Source organism: Ictalurus furcatus, chromosome 8, assembly GCF_023375685.1.
Source record: "Ictalurus furcatus strain D&B chromosome 8, Billie_1.0, whole genome shotgun sequence".
NCBI classification, from domain to species: domain Eukaryota; kingdom Metazoa; phylum Chordata; class Actinopteri; order Siluriformes; family Ictaluridae; genus Ictalurus; species Ictalurus furcatus.
This window is the reverse complement of record NC_071262.1, coordinates 11,335,290-11,353,432: the sequence shown is the minus strand read 5'-3', so window position 1 is coordinate 11,353,432 and position 18,143 is coordinate 11,335,290. Positions and strand designations below refer to the sequence as shown.

Below are 18,143 nucleotides of genomic sequence, written 5' to 3'. Positions count from 1 at the left end.
GATACGGGTTAAGAACTTCAGATAATGTTCACATCAGAATGAAAAAAGTGTGCTCTCTGTGACGTTTACCGTGGCATGGTTGTTGGTGCCAGATGGTCTGGTTTTAGCATTTAAAAAACTGCTGATCTTCTGGGATTTTTACATACAACAGTCTCAAGAGTTTACACAGAATGGTGCAAAAAATAAATAAACATCCTTTGAGCTGAGGGTCTGCAGGCGGAAACACCTTGTCGACGGGAGAGATCAGAGCAGAATGACCAGACTGGTCTGAGGTGACAGGAAGGACATAAGCACTTTTTACAAAGCGGTAAGCAGAAAAGCATCTCAGAATGCATAACACATCAAACCTTGAGGTGGATGAGCTACAACAGCAGAAGACCACATCAGGTTCCACTCATGTTAGCCAAGACCAAGAATCTGAGGTTATCATAAGCATAGGCATAAACTCAATCAAACTGGACTGCTGAAGACCTTAACCATCTTCACACATGGTTGGTGAGTGTAGATACCAGATTATTTCATGACTCAATACCAAGGAAGAAACCACCTATTCAAATGGGCTGTTGGACAGCACAGTGTTTGCCCCAGTAATGAATCTAATTAGATCTGCATCTTCATTATCACTGAGCATTCAAGAGGCCAGAAAGAGACACTCCTGAAGGGGCAGAACAGGGGGAGACATGTTGGTCACCCTTAATTGAGCCAGTTACTGAAGGGAATTACATTGACCTCTGACTATTGCAGGAGTGTTCTGATTATGGTGCCATCTAAATTACAATGACATTGACAACAAGAGTCAACTACCTTGTCTGCCAGTGACTGTATTCAGATGAATCAAACAAACAAGCTAATGCTTCACATGGCACAGCTAATAGAAAGCCATGTTTTGGGTGGACGAAAAGCCTGAGAGGGATTATTTTCTCACAAGTGCAGTCAGAAAACATGTTTTAAGAGCTAAGTTTTTTTTATTTTTTTTAAATGTTAATAGACTGCAAACTGTGATATAGGGAAAATTTACAGTGTTCCACTTACTTAGCAAATATATGCTTCCCAGTCTCCCTTAGTCTTGTAATATTGATTAATATTACAATGATTTTTCCCCCTGTTGAGACTTTTATAACCCGATCCACACAACTACAGTAGATAAATATACTATATAAGCTTATTTAATTTTCTTTTCTCTATGTGTGGTCACCATGATATGGCCACATGGTGCTACAGAGGAGTAGACAAGCAAGCAGAATGACTACCAGTTCAAGCCAAAATATTTTAAACAAAATGTTACACAATGTAAGAACAAGGCAACATGTAATAGATTCTAGCATCATTAAAATGGACACTTTCATAGCTCTAATGCAATTCTGAAATGTACCATAGATTAATTAGATAAAGCAGTGGTGGATAAATGCAGAGTGTCCTCTACTCACAAATTCAAAACCATTTCTGTGTAGTGCACTAGGCCAATAGACTGAGCCCCATTCTTGCTTTCTTTTGTACACAGCAAGGCATATAAATGTCTTATATAACTGTCGGCCTCTGCTTTATGAGTTGTGAAGTTAAAACTGTATCCAAGGAAAAATTTTTTAGGATTGTTGAGCTTAACTTGAGCTTATAGTTGGGCTATGGCTGAATACAGTGCTTACATATTAGAATGCACAAAATAAGAAATAGTTTATAATCAAGAATGAAACTAGCTGGTTCCAGTGATCTATGAGCAAGTGAGATTATTCTAAATCATCCTGACTAGCTTGCATTAATCACAAGTTCATGCTTCTCCTTTAAGACAACTAAACCATTTCAAATGTATCCCGCAAATAGTTAATCACACATTTCGTTTGGAGATGACAGAATGTCCTGATGGTGAATCAGTGAGTAATGTGTCCGGGAATTTCACCATGGATGCATCTGTGTTTGAACATAAGGTGTAAAAGAAGCATTCATTTAGCTGCCAAGCTCAATTCTGAGTCGACTATTTTGTCACGGCACTGCTAAGCGTTCTGTTGGCATCCTCCAGCTCTGAAAACACCCACTAAGACCAGGCCAACTGATAATGTAGTCTCTTGCTTTCATTTGTTTGGTGTGATACCTTAATTTCCTACTCCATATCACTCATCCCTCCCCCTTCTCACTCTTTATCTGTAGCACTTCATTGTCTGCAGTTTATCAGTGCAAACTCACTGGGTGGGGTGAGATTCTTTGCATTGGATGAGTCAGTGAGATGAATTAGTCAGTTAAGTAATAGTCTCTCTGGTGGTCCTTCTTAGACATGGTTCTTTTTCCATTTATTTTCTGGTATATTGCTGTATTTCTAAATAATTACAATGGGTTTTGCACCAGTTTTCTTAAAATCTGAAGTAGGTGAGATTTTATACACCAAAACCTGATTTGCAAATGTCACTACTGTGAAATGAGCCAGGCTGCTGGTACCTGGGGAAAAATGTATTTTAGTTTTCAAGGAGAGAGAGTCTGGAGGAAATTGAGCAAGATAAAAGCAATAATCATAAGCCAGCCTGGAGCTAAAACAGGCACTAAAGTGTTTATTTCTTCCCTTACTCTCTGGTTGAATCTTTTTTTTTTTTTTTTTTGCTGCCCATAATCTGTCCTACTCTAATAGTTAGTCAGAATTCCACTAACCTCAGCCTTAAAAGTGAAAAAATAAAATCAATGCACATATACAACAACAGGACAATATCATATCCCACTCACTTTATCAACCCATTTAGGGCTTGGTAATATGATATAATATATTTTAAAGACATTAGGTCATATGAACATCTATAGCTTCTATAAAGGCATCGTAAAAAAAATCCACAGAGACTCTGAAGGATAAAGTAACACTGACATATCTACACTTAATTGGTTAAGGTTTTACAGCATTTTTACAGCAACGTGAATTAAAATGAGCAAAAATACAGTAATAAAGAATAAATCCACAAATTGTAATTGACTATAGTCAGAAACTATGTAGTATTAAATTAGATGGGAGAAAAGAGAAAGTAACAGACAGGGAGGGAAAAAAGCTTCTGCTAGCAGGTCTGTTGTGATGTCATACATCTACATCACATCACCATGGCAACCTTGCATCAGCACCAACTTACTGAAGAAGAGAGAAGAGAGAGAAAAGAGAGAGTGCTGGCTGAGTGCTGGTATGTAATTTGGAGGCAGGTTGTATAAAAGAAAAAAAAAGATAGAAAGGTATATTAAAGATTGATGATGATAAAATAATGATTCCTATTGTTCACCTATAGAATACCATTATCATCCAAATATGTGACCCAAACTACAACATGCTTAAACATTATCCAGAGATTTATCAATGAAAAGGCATTGCAGAGTCATGAATGGGCACTCAACATTAAGAATAAGCCAGAGTTCTAATTTCTAACCACCTTCAGTGAGGTCGGTTGGGTAGAATAAGAGAGAACTAGAGAAAGAAGGAGTGAGAGAATGACACCAGAATCAAAAGTCCAGCTATTCCTACTGTTCTGTGCCTCAGGTTCTAAAAATAGACTGTACACTGAAAAAAAGAAGAAGGCAATGGGCTGGGGGGAAACATTGGTAGTTGAGGAAGAGAAGGAGAGGCAGAGTGTGGGTGTGTGTGGGCATTTGCTCACTTAAATTAGGTATATGTTTCTGTGGACCTGGAAGTACATGTATCTAGATAATGCAGTATAAATTTACAAGCATACTGAATGATAAAATTGTAGAATGATAGAAATGATAGAATTATTGAGTATACTTTCAGAAATGCATATATACATGTAAAGGAATCAATTCTCACTCCTGTGGTAACTATGCTGGTATAAAGCTGGACTCTACAGCAACATCACATTGCACAGAGTTATCCATCAATTCATCAATCTGACCATCTCTCCATCTATCCTTCCATGCATCCATTCATAACGTTCCCATTCTTCAGTGCTACCATTCAATTCTACAGCCGTGACTTTACCTTTGCAATGCATTATCTCTCTTTTTTTATAGACTCTCTTTTCCGTCCTCTTCTCTCACTCCAGCTTTGGAGGGAGTGGGAGTTGTTGCTAGGCGACAGATTAGCTCTTTTCTTTCAAGAAGCAGAGTGAAGACCTTGATTCTCTTGGTAAAAATAAACACCAGCCAGGAGAAAGAAGCTTGAGATGGAGGACAAGCATCCTTCAACTGCAGAAGAGGTTGCTAACACCCCCCCCCCCCATCAAGAATTTTACAGCTCTATCTCCACTTTTAATGTGCTTTCAGTTTCTAAGTGAGGCAGTATGTGCCATTCTTGTGATTCCTAATTCTGCAGTTAATATTTGTTTGTGAACTCCTGTGCATTTCAGAATTCCTTGACCATAAAGCAATGACATTAATAGCAACTTCTTGGCCCTTTCTTAGTGTTGCTTTGTTATTTCTCTCTTTTTTAGAAGCATGATCAGCATGTCCACCATTTTCAACAGTCAGAAACATGTTGATGAAAAGTCTGAGTTTTTGTGGAATAACAAAGTCTGTGCAATATCAAAGTCTTTAAGAAGTGACTTGGGGAAAACTTGACACAGAAGAACATGAACAATGTAGACAAAAGCATCTACTTGTTAAGCAGAATAAATACATATCAGGTATAAATAATTAGAATTGCAATAATATAAGAAGTATAATATTTAGATACCTGTGCTTATTTGTAATTTATAATTTCCCTCATTTCTACACATAATATTGATATTCTCAACTAAAAAAAGATTTCCAACAGTGCAATATAGTCCATGACTAGGCATAATCTTGGGCCCGAAATCATATCCAAATGTTCTATGGACTTCCTGTCTAGAGGGATGTTCCAGTTATAAAGCAGATTTGTCAAAGGTGTATCTATTCCATACGTCTTTTACATTCATCTCCCTCTTTCATTTTTCACTCACACCTGCAACTCTGCTGATGTGTTCCATTTCTTGACCTCTCACAAGGCCCACCTGGACTAGCATGAGAACGATAGCCATTATAACAAGAATCATAACCAAACTGGTGCTCATACACTGCTGCAAACTTGAATGTAGAGTATGCACATTTGAATGTCCAAAAGAAACAAGAACTTTTTGGTTTACAGTTGCCTATAGCATAGATTATACTGTATATCTTAGTGCATTCAAAAATAAATGAAGATTATATTCAGGCATGGTTAGAATATTCATGGACATCATTACTAATATATTGGCTACAGTGTTTAGTAATTTGTTTAAAACGAAAAAGATTCCATATGGAACACAGCTAAACTGTCTGTCAAGCTAAACCACATAAATACATCCAATTGTTCTCTAGGAAAAACTTTATAGTAGGTCAGTTTGTTGAATGAAAACATGATGGGGAATACCCCATAATGGAGTATAATGAGATATGTCAAACTATTATGTTAACTGTCTAAACCAATCAGCCATAATATTAAAACCACTGAGAGCTGATGTAAATAACATTGATTATCTTGTTACAATGGCATCTGTCAAGGGGTGGGATATATTAGGCAGCAAAATGTCAGTTCTCAAAGTTGATGTGTTGGAAGCAGGAAAAATGGGCAAACGTAAGGATCTGAGCGACTTTGACAAGGGTCAAATTGTGATTGCTAGAGGACTGGGTCAGAGCGTCTCCAAAACGGCGGGTGTTCCCAGTATGCAGTGGTTAGTACCTACCAAAAGTGGTCCAAGGAAGGACAACCAGTGAACTAGCGATTGTCATGGGTGCCCAAGGCTCACTAATGCGCTTGGGGAACAAAGACTAGACCGTTTGGTCCGATCCCACAGAAGAGTACTATAGAATAAATTGCTGAAAAATTAATGATAGAAAGGTGTCAGAACACACAGTGTATTGCAGCTTGCTATGTATGGGGCTGCGTAGCTGCAGACCAGTCAGAGTGCCCATGCTGACCCCTGTCCACTGCTGAAAGTGCCTATAATGGGCACATGAGCATCAGAACTGGACCATTGAGCAGTGGAAGAGGGTGGCCTGGTCTGATGAGTCACATTTTCTTTTATGTCATTTGGATGGCCGGGTGCAGGTGTGTTGCTTCCCTGGGGAAGGAATGGCACCAGGATGCATTATGGGAAGAAGGCAAGCTGGTGGAGGAAGTGTGATGCTCTGGGCAATGTTCTGCTGGGAAACCTTGGGTCCTGGCATTCATGTGGATGTTACTTTGACACGTACCACCTATCTAAACATTATTGCAGACCAAGTACACCCCTTCAAGGCAACGGTATTCCCTAATGGCAGTGGCTGCTTTCAGCAGGATAATGAGCCCTGCCACACTGCAAAAACTGTACAGGAATGGTTTGAGGAACATGACAAAGAGTTCAAGTTTTGACTTGGCCTCCAAATTCTCCAGATCTCAATCCGATCGAGCATCTGTGGGATGTGCTGGACAAACAAGTCAGATCCATGGAGGACCCACCTCGCAACTTACGGGACTTAAAGGATCTGCTGCTAACATTTTAGTGCCAGATACCACAGCACACCTTCAGAGGTCTTGTGGAGTCCATGCCTCGATGGGTCAGTGTTATTTGGTAGCACGAGGGGGACATACACATTATTATATAGTGTTTATAATGTTATGGCTGATCGGTGGACGATCACTTTTTTATATTATTGTTTATATGTAGCAGATAAAATTCCTCACTATGAATCCTTTGCTAAGAATTCAATCTGTGATTAAAATCGTGGTTGTTATTGTTATATGCCGCGCTGATTAAGCTAATCAGTGATGCATTATTAAGCTCCTCTAATCAGCACCACGCACTGTTCTTTCTACGGTATTGACTATTCGACCTAGACTTCACACACTTGCCACGATTCATTTTTATTTTCCGTTACAAATCACAAACATTGTGTCTAAGAATAACCAAAAAAAACCCATTTGCATTGAATCGAGTGAAGTGTGTCAGTCACCGCTGTGTGGTTATTTTTAGGCAGAGCGACGCACAGTCTAGCGCTTCACACTCCTAATACAACACGTCTGAAACACAGCACTGTAGCTTGCAGCTGTGCATGCATCTATCTATCTATCTATCTATCTATCTATATACCCATCCATTTATCCACCTATCTATGTATCTATCTATCTCTATATATCTCTATCTATCTATCTATCTATCTATCTATCTATCTATCTATCTATATCCATCCATTTATCTCTCTCTCTCTCTCTCTCTCTCTCTCTCTCTCTATATATATATACATATGTGTGTGTGTGTATCTGTCTATCCATTTATCCATCCATCTATCTATTTATCCATCTATCCCTCCGTCTATGTATCCATCTATCCATCTCTCATCTCTCCATCCATCCATCCATCCATCCATCCATCTATCTATCCATTTATGCATCTATCTGTCCATCTATGTATGCATCTCTCCATCTTTTCATCTCTCCATCTATCCATCTATCTATCTGTCTGACCCGCAAGGCTATAACCCTTTTGAATTAGTGTCAAAGCGATAAATAATGAACTAAAGTGATCTGCAGTCTTGCCACGTACTGCTCTCTTGGGCGATACGCGAGGTGGCCCTGAAAGCAGCTTCACTGCGGAAAAGACAACTGAGTCACTTAGAGTTGCCAAATATAGATCCCTAAAAAAAGGTGCCTGTTGCTCAAAGTGAGATCTATTCAAATCGAATGCCAGGATCATTGTTTTCGCCTTTTACATATGGTGACTCACATAGTGGCTAATCAGGTATTCCGGGCAGCGACAATTATGAAGGGTAAGAGATAAGACATCACACTGAAAGGACCCTTCTGTAGAGTCTGTGCATGGTCAGAAATGAGCTACTGGTGAATAAAATCATAACCGTTTAATGTTTGTTGGGAGCTCTATAGGTCAGGTAATATGTGACGTCGCAATACCTCAGCTAACATCATCTTACTTACGTTGCTCTTTGAATACTCGAGTTGTTAGGTGAATCATGTTTTGCGCTTGGACTATTAGCCGTTCGCGTTGTCATAATTGCAGTGATCTATCAGCTGTTTGCAAAAGCGTCGCTTTGCGTGCAGAGTCTGATTAGACAGAGCTCAATGCAACTTCATCTGTGTCAGTGCTACACGCGGTTTTGCCATATAAGGGTAGAAAGCAAGAATGTATAGGCTATAATACAACACATTCTCACGCAACGTCACATGATTCATCAAGGACAGTTGAATTCGCAAAAAAATGATAATTGAGCAATTCCTCCTCTTTCCCACTTTCCTCCACATTATTACAGTGAACAGGGGAGAAAGTGGATTTGATGAAGTAAATATACGACGGGATGCAACAAACAACACTATGCATTCATGAGCCTCATATCTTCGAATATCTAGGCTATATAAACATTCAACGATGACAAATGGCATAAGATCAGACTAATGTTCAGCATCATAGCTGAACTTTATAGTTAGTTAGAGTAACGGCAGGAGAAATTATTCGCTGCAGTTCAGTTAGAAAAGCCCCCCCCCCCCATCTCCTCCCTCCTCCCTGCACACAGGAGCCCGGTGACTCCGTCTACGTTTTACACTCTGACTCCACCCACCGCTCGGTTTTGTCCAAATCGGGCTTTTTGCGTCGCCGGGGCTCCCGATTTCAAGCCTACGTCATCAACAGGGAGAGGGGATGCTGACGTGGGAGCGGAGTCCGAGTCAAGAGTGGAAGAGTTGGGAGGGGTGAGAGAAGAGCGTTTCAGCCTTGAGAGCAATGATATGAGGCACATCAAATCACCTAAAGCAACCCCCCTTCCCCTCTCTCCTTCTTACGTCGGTGTTGGCGCGTTGGGAGCCCCCCTACACCAGCCTATATAAGTAACTGGCAATCATAGTAACTCCACCAGATTTACGGGCTCCCGATATCTGGGCGAGAGACGGCTTTTTCAGCAGCCGAACCGACCAACACTCCGAACCGGAGGAAGTATCCAGCCAGCCTCCGGTCCGCAGGCGCTTTTGCGGAACCGAAGAGGAAAAGCCGGACATGTGAGCATACCGTGACAGAGTTCGACTCTGACCGCATTCAAGGAAAGACAGTCGGGGCTTTCCTCCAGTCACGCTACAGTCAAAAATACATCGCCAAATAACAGTTTAGCTTCCCCTTGAACATCGACCAAGATGTACCGTTCCACTAAAGGAGCCTCGAAAGCTCGGAGAGACCAGATAAACACAGAGATAAGGAACCTGAGGGACTTGTTGCCCATCTCCGATGCGGACAAGGCACGCCTCTCCTATCTACACATCATGTCCCTTGCGTGCATATACACGAGAAAATCTGTCTTCTTCTGCCAAGGTAAATATTGTTTTATTTAGTATATATCGTACATCATTTTGGAATTCTTAGAGTGGCCTATTGCTACTGCGTCTGTAAAACATTCGATTAGACGCCGATTTTGAGCTGTAGTAGCTATTATTTTTTGCCTATGCGCACTGTGTGAGTTATGGCAACAAGTGGGTCTTGTTGAACAGATTTTTCATCGGAGAACTGGAATATATAACCAAACATATCGGAGTCACACTATTAGTAAATAAATAAATTAATTAATAAATAAAAACGAAAAATGTGGATCTGTTAAGAGAAGCATGTCTTACAGAGTTCTAGAGGATGCGAGCCGCTATCCGTGGTACATAGTTGCTGTCCATGGTACTAAAACAGGGTTGTGATTCTGTCTGGAGAATATGTGAAAGACTCACTGATTTACACCATTTCTTTCAGAGGCAGCTGCAGCTGGCAGTGCTGAGGAAAGTGCAGGATTCCTCTCATTTCACGAGCTTTCTGAGCTGGTGCAATCAATGCCAGGTTTTCTTCTGTTACTGACTGCAGAAGGAAAGCTACTTTACCTGACGGACAGTGTCTCTGAGCACCTTGGACACTCAATGGTGAGTCTGAACATAGACATTTAAATATATATATATATATATATATATATATATATATATATATATATATATATATATATATTACAATACCCATAATTTATCAATGGAAGTATGAGGTGGAGTGTGAGGACCATTTTCCTTACAGAACATTCTGAATTCGTTTTCAGGTAGATTTGGTTGCCCAAGGGGACAGTGTGTATGACATAATAGACCCTACAGACCATGCTATTATGAGGAGTAACCTGGTACCTCCGACTTCCCCTGATATTGGTAAGGTGTAAATGTTGGCACATTCCTCCATGTCTAAGTGTGATTCAGTCATTCATGCAGGCATTTAGGCAGGGAAAGCTAATGTAAAATGTTTCCCTCCTTTATCATTTAGATCGACTGTTCCGCTGTCGTTTCAACACCTCCAAGTCAGTGCGAAGACAGAGTGCTGGCAACAAGCTTGTTTTGATTCGAGCTCGCTGCTTGCCACCAGTACCTGTCCCTTCCCCCCAAGGATCCTACTGGACATCCAATCCAGTGTGGGTGTGCTTTTGTGCACCTCTGGAACCCCACCCACCCCGACCCAGCACCTCCACTGAACAACCTTTGACCCCATCATTGGACAGCAGTTTCCTCCTAGTGTGTTTTCACTCACAACACAGTCGTGACATGAGACTGCAGGATGCTCAGAATAGGTGAGGTCACGTGCCCTATTAATGGGCAATTATCTAATCTCAGCACTAATGTTATAATATAATAAAGTATACTAGATATATTATAGCTTCTCACCAGTAGTGTCTTTTCCCCCTCAGTGTCAGTGTTTATCTGGGTATGGATGTGGAGACTCTTCGCTCTCATTCCTGGTACAGCCTACTGCATCCACAGGACCTTTCACATGCTTCAGCTCAGCATCGCAGCCTTTGTAAGTGTCAGATTGAGTAATCTCTTGATTCAAATAGGATTAGCTATGTCCACCATACCACCAGCTATCACTGCCTTTACACTATAAGAAACTATTCACAGTACATCAGCATATTAGAGAAGCACTTCCAAACACCCACAGAGAAGATGCATGACTCAAAACCTCATCCTGGGTGGAATGTCTTGACTCATCCATTTCCTCTTCTCTTTCCACACAGTGAGAGAAGGAGGAGAAGGCAGAGCTGAAATGGTAGTTCGTGTGGAGGCTGGGGATCATTCATGGGTCTGGCTTTACATGGTCCTACAGCTAGAGACTGGAGAAAACCCTATCAGCAGCAACAATTATGTCATAAGGTAAAGACCAAGCCTAATACACTTATGAGTACATAAAGTGACAAAGTCTACTCAAATTCAAATGAGTGTGAATATCATTAACATGCTACTTAATTTTCCATGCGCTAGTGAGTCAGAGGCCTGGGCAGTGAGGCAACAACTGAGCTCTGAAGAAACCCAGCTCTCTGTGGTGCTGAGCAGTAGCACCTCCCAACAAGACACCCTCAGCTTGCAGAGTCCTGATACACTCTCCAGTCCTGACCAAGTGTTCACACCTGGGAGCAGTGGTCTCTCGGGTCAGTCGTTTGACTTCAGCATGGCAGTGTGTAGCACAGGCTCTACAGAGGAACAAGGTACAAGCTCTTCTATTGAAGCGATGCCACTGGAAAGTGGTCCACGCTCTAGTCTTTCGTCTCTGGAGGAAGAGACCTTGTTCCAGCAGCAACCCAGTGAATCAATGGACAGGCCTTCAGCTGCTTCATCCCCTGACACAGTCGCCACTGTGTCAGATTTGGACTTCCTCACTCAGAACATTCTCCTGCCTCCTGCTTTTCAGGTAGATCCTCCACTACCTGCACTGCCCCTTCCTTTACCCCCTGTGCCTACCTCCCAGGCCCAGCAGACTAAGGAGTTTGTGTGTACCCCTCCATATACACCTCAGCTAGGGAGCAGCAGCTTTCCCTTTGGGGAACCCCTCTTCAGTTTTGACCCCACTGGTGCCACCACACCTCCACCTCTTCCACCAACTGCAACAGTCACAACTACAGTAGCTCCCACTCTTTCTCCATCTGCTCCCTCAAACCCTCAGGGCAGCCCTGCTCCTCCAACCACCACACTTTCCACCCTGGTGCCACTCACCCTGCCAGGTTTGTCTACAGAAATTCTCTTCCCTTCAGATCCTTGCAGTGGCTCACTCTATGAGAAGCTTCCTCCAACCCCAGACAGTCCAGGTGATGGGGACTGCACTGTTATGAGCCTGCCTGAGGTTCGCGGTCCACTGTATGTTGATGTACCATATGGGCCACTCCCCTACCCACCTGAAGGCCTGCTCACACCTGAAACCTCACCTGGAAAACAACCAAGCCTGTCTTTCTTCTCGCTTGAGCAGGAGAGAGAAAAAGAAAGAACTGAAATCTCCCTTTTAGCCCATCACATAAGCACACTAGCTGAGGGCTTCTACCTGGACCCTCTCCTCTCCAAGTTGTTACCCTCTCCTATCTCTCCTCAACTTTCATCTCCTTCGCCTGACTCAGAAGGACCAGAAACCATCTCACTTCAGGGTGAATTCTATCCTGTCAAATCCTGGAGAGGTCTGGACCTGCCCATCTTCCCAGACGATGACTCTCTGTTTGAAGAGAGTGTCTTAGAGACCATCTTCCAAGATCTCTCCTCACCATCACTCTCTTCCACCCCTTCCTCTCCCTCCAGTCCTCCTTCTTCCCCACCAACTCCTGAGTGCTGGCATCCACCCCTGTACTTTGACAGGGTCTCTACTATGAGTGCCGGCCACTTCTGTAGCGTCCAATCGGCGCACTCTAACCACGCGGCCGGGTGCGGGGCCACACTGTCGCCAGTCAACAAAGGTGACATAGTGGATGGGAAGGCGGCAGGCGAAGTTGCCATGGAGACAGGGGTTGTGTCATCACCACTGTCAACCAGTATCCCGGCATCTCCACCGCTGCGGCTGACAGCCTCGCCTGTCACTCCGGTGCCTGTCGACTCACCCGTCAGCCCCGCATCGCCTGGTCTGCCCTGCGCCCAGTCCCTCCTCGAGGAGCTGGCCGCCTTGGAACCCATGTTTGGGGCAGGTGCCTCGATCGCCCCTGGCCTGGGGCAACAACCTGAGTTGTATCAACTCCAAAGTCACCTGCCACAACAGTGCTTCCACAAAGGTAAGAACAGTTCCTTTTCTGTTAACAATTTTCTGCAAACCTATACTTAAACTAATAGAATGAGACTGAACATGAAGTATTTAATAACTTTCTGTTTTTATTCTCCTTTCTCATTGTCTTTCAGATGGGAGTGGAAGTGATCCTCCGTTCTAAAATAAGTCTGTGACTTACTTCATTAAGTATGGCATATTGTCATATTTCATGGAGCTACTTTTACTAAAAAGTGAAGATTATTTAACTGTATAATTATATACATAATGTATATAAGGATAAAAAGACTTCCTCATATTGCTCATATGAGAAAAGAAAAGAGTCAGTCATATTTTGTTCATGTATTTCTCCATGAATTTATATGTCAGGAATGGTGCACCATGTCAACAATGATGCAATACACTAGCTGTGTTGACGAAGTTGTGAAAGCACTTGGAGGTCAGTTTTTGTCTCTGCTTTACTGTAACTTGAGCTTTTATCAGAGACTAAGATCTCTTACTTTGCAAGCGCAGCTCAACTTACAGACTTGCATTTGTATTCACTCGTAGTGAAAATACTCTGAAGTTCTGATGATGTGGATATAAAATCTTACCTTCATATCTCGGATAAAAAAAAAACAACCAGTTTAAAGCTCAACACTTATAATGGCAGCGTCACACACACAAAGCCCAATGTATAGAAAATGTACCTAGACATTTCGTACCATAACTAGCAATTTCTATAGAAATCTTCAATATTTAGATTTTACCAGGCTTTCTTCAGCTTAGTTAGTTGGCTCTCATTTGAAAACAACAATGCCATCTACACTACTAAATAAGAAATCCAGGCAACACTGAGCTTTGGGTTTGTGGCTGCTATGTTCTTTTTACAAATCTGTGTATCAGTGTGGTGTACAAATGTTTCTTTAATCTGTGAACATATACAAGCCAGTGTGCAAGAGAGGTCAAGCTTCCAGCACTCTTTAACCAGTCCAGTGGACACGCTCTGGAGAAGAATCCACCAGCTGACATTGAGAAGAACAGAAGACGACTGCACTCCACTGGACTGATACTTTGGCTAGTGTTAAATGGCTCCTTGGTCAGCCTTGTTCATGGGCATGGCTAGATGCAAATGCACTGGACTTTTGCAGCATCAATATTTGTAATGCTTGCAATCTGTTGTTGCTCTTGTATGCTTCGCACAACCAAGGCTTTGCTGAACCCAGCCAGGCAGCATATTTATACAGTGAATACCACAGTAACATCGTAACTTTACTGTGTGCGGTGTAGAGTGGTGAACATGACCGTGTGAATGACCAATTCTTCTTTTTTGAGAGGTGTTTAAAAAAACAAAAAAACAATGTGAACTTTTGTTTTAAAAATTGAGTGGACAATAGGGGTGGGGGTACTATTTCTATTCAGTTACTAGTCGACATGGGTTGAGAATAGTTCAATTCCCATGGTGTCGACATGCTAACGTAGAGTTGTCTACGGTCAAGTAAAGGATTGATTCCTACGTTCTACCTATTTACATGCTAAGTTTTAAAAAAAAGTATTACACTGTATGTGTGCTGTTATACAGAATGAATGTTTGGTGTACATGCCTCTAAACGGGTATGTGCTGAGGTTTCAGTATGGTAATAGGATGTGTACATTTGTAAATTTGTACAAACAGATCTGTACATATCAAAGACCTTTGTATTGTATATGATGAAAAGATACTTGACATATGCTATATATATATGAAGAATGGACATTGTGGATCAGTGTTCTTTTTGTGTCGCTGATAAGTGTATTTGGCTGTCAAAATCAAATGCATTTATATTAAAGTGCACTTAAACCTGCCTTTGTCTTGTATATCATTGACTTTAGTCTTAGAGCTTTTCATTCTTTGCCTCTTTTCTCGGCTTGCTCACAATCATCTGTCTATCACTCCCATTCTCTCCGCCATTCCATAGCATCCCCTCCTTCCTGTACACTTTCTCTCTTTCTTACCCTGGAGCATGGACTGCTCAGCAACAGCACTGACGCACACTCATGATGAGACACTATCTGACTCAATGTGACGCACATACTTGACACAGAGGCTCTCGCACATAGAGAGCCACTTCCCACTTTGACGCACACGTGCACTGAATGGTGCTCAAAATCCCTCCCCTCTCCTCCTTCCCTGGCAGCGTACAATGTACCTGCTATGCATACGTCACACAAAAGCGCTGTTAGATTCCATATATGGGCTTTCCTGCTTAGGGGTACCAATTATAGCTCCCTCCTCCCCTTTCTCACTGCATCCTTCCCAATATGGAGATAGAGAGAGCATGAGGCAGAGAAACAGAGAAGAATGCATGGGTATGCTCACCATATTGCATATGCACATAGGTACTGGTAAGTGAGTTTATGCATCTGATATTAATTTAAGCCAATATCGTAACAAATAAACCTCTTATATTCATTCTTATCTGTCTTATAATATTTGTCTCATTTTTACTCCCCTTTCCTTCGGTCTTTCTCTCTCTCTCTCTCTCTCTCTCTCTCTCTCTCTCTCTCTCTCTCTCTCTATATATATGTGTGTGTGTGTGTGTGTGTGTGTGTGTGTGTGTGTGTGTGTGTGTGTGTGTATGTATATATATATATATATATATATATATATATATATATATATATATATATATATATATATATATATATACACACACACACACACACACACACACACACACACACATACACACACACACTGCAGAAGTTAACTAGGGCCATATTTTTAGATATGCAGTTTAGACAAAGGAAATTGAACATCTTGATCCAGCAGCAGTCATCCATACAGACATATGCTGATGAAAGACCAAGCGCAATGCCACAGAAACTTAAACTGGCTCTCATATGCCACACTGTGGCAGAAATAGTACACTCTCTTTGTATCACAAAAAGAAACAAAGAAACAACAAGCCTGTAACAGATTTAGAAACCATTAGACAAAACACTAGTTTTAATACTGTGTCACTCTGTGAGTAATCCATCAGTACAATGGATATCTAAAATATAGTTTAGTTATAGATAGTTATAGATAGTTATACATAGTTATACATAGTTATATATAACTCAGTGCACTTGAGATGATTTCAGGCTTTCAGGAAAAGCATGCTGTCCCCTTTACAAATATTGAGATCTTAACATTAACCACTGACTCGTTCATTTCTAGTTACAATTTCCCATCTTAATCTTAAATGACATCCTAGCATAAACTTAATTGCCAAGAACACTCAGGGGAGGATTTGCTTTGTGAGTCAATTAAAATATAAAAGTCGTCCAAGAAAGGACAACCGGTGAACTGACGACAATGTTATGTGCACCCACGGCTCATTCATGCATGTTGGGAGCGAAGGCTAGTCCATCTGGTCTAATTTCACAGAAGAGCTACTGTAGCACAAATTGCTGAAAACATTTATGCGGGATATGATAGATGCAGTGGTGGCTCAGTGGTTAAAGGCTCTGGGTCACGAGTTCAAGCCCCAGCACTGCCAAGCTACCACTGTCGGGCCCTTGGGCAAGGCCCTTAAGCCTCAATTGCTCACTTGAATAAATTAGATAAATGCAAGTCGCTCTGGACAAGGGAGTCTGCCAAATGCTATAAATGTAAATATAAATGAATGTAATGATAGAAAGGTGTCAGAACACACAGTGCATTGCAGCTTGCTGAGTATGGGGCTGTGTAGCTCCAGACCGGTCAGTGTCCATGCTGTCCATCGACAAAAGCATCTACAATGGACACGTGAGCATCAGAACTGGCCCATGATCAATGGAAGAAAATGGCCTAATCTGATGAATCACATAATGTGGACTGCCAGGTACGTGTACATTGCTTACCTGGGGAAGAGATGGCACCAGGATGCACTATGGGAAGAAGACAAGCCGGTGGAGGAAGTTTGATGCTTTGGGCAATGTTCTGCTGGGAAACCTTTGGTCCTGGCATTCATGTGGATGTTACTTTGACACGTATCACCTACCTAAACATTGTTGCAGACCAAGTACACCCCTTTCATGGCAACGGTAGTCTTTTTCAGCAGGATAATGCGCCCTACCACACCGCAAAAAAATTCAGGAACGGTTTGAGGAACATGACAAAGAATTCAAGGTGTTGACTTGGCCTTTAAATTCCCCTGATCTCATCTAAATTCCCCTGAGCATCTGTGGGATATGATGGACAAACAAGTCCGATCCATGGAGGCCCCACCTCGCAACTTACAGGGCTTAAAGGATCTGCTGCTAACATCTTAGTGCCAGATACCACAGCACACCTTCAGAGGTCTTGTGGAGTCCATGCCTCGACTGGTCAGAGGGGGACCTACAGAAAAGTAGGCAGGTAATTTTAATGTTATGGCTAATCAGTGTATATGCACACACAGAAGTCTACAGAAACATTCTGTCTGATAATTTACAGAGAAATGCATCCAATCTAACAATTTCGTCATGCAGTAAGACAATGACAAGAAACACACTACCAACAGAACAAAGGACATCATCAGGGGAAAAAGTTGAAGATTTTATATTGGCCAAATGACTCACCAGACCCCCAAAACAAAGAACAACTGAAAGAAGATGTGGTACACACCTGGAAAATCTTCACAAAAGAAAAATGCAATAGTCTGGTGATGGGTTGCCAGATTGATGAAGTTATTACAAGCAATGATTATGCAACTAGATATTAAGTGTTATTTACTAGAAAACGGTCTGTTCCAATTCTTTTGCTCACCTAAAAATTGGGTGGTCTACCACCAAAGGTGCCATGTTCTAAGTTGCTTAACACATCTAGATGTACAAAGGAAATCTGAATTTCAGATCTATTGTTTTAAATACATGTGCTGATCTCAAACCCAAATGTTTCAGTGTATAGCAAAAACAAAAGAATTGGCCCTGCCATGAAAACCAATTTAGATTGCTTGAAAAAAATGTTTGCATGTCAGTAAAGAAAGTAGTATATCACGTAAGAGAGCACTTTTCAGACAAAAAAACACAATAAAGGCTGCTGGGTTTTGCTGCAAAAATAAGAAGCAAGTGCCACAGTAAAAGTCTCTGTGATGCTTGGTTGTGTCATTCCCTGACACAGTCGCCATTGTGTTCGATTTGGTCTTCCTCATTCAACATTCACAGAACATTCTCCTGCCTTCTGCTTTTCAGGTAGATCATCCATTA

The 18,143-nt window shown here is 41.7% G+C and overlaps 1 protein-coding gene across 1 annotated transcript; it reads left to right on the top strand.

Annotated features, from left to right (window-relative positions):
* Positions 1-8,902: 8,902 nt before the first annotated feature.
* npas4a (neuronal PAS domain protein 4a) lies at positions 8,903-13,134 on the top strand. The gene is made up of 8 exons (XM_053630661.1): positions 8,903-9,260; positions 9,684-9,847; positions 10,015-10,117; positions 10,230-10,530; positions 10,648-10,757; positions 10,975-11,110; positions 11,219-12,990; positions 13,106-13,134. Exons 1-8 carry the CDS (start codon positions 9,086-9,088, stop codon positions 13,132-13,134), a joined length of 2,790 nt encoding a protein of 929 aa, XP_053486636.1. The 5' UTR covers positions 8,903-9,085.
* The last annotated feature ends 5,009 nt before the right edge of the window (positions 13,135-18,143 follow it).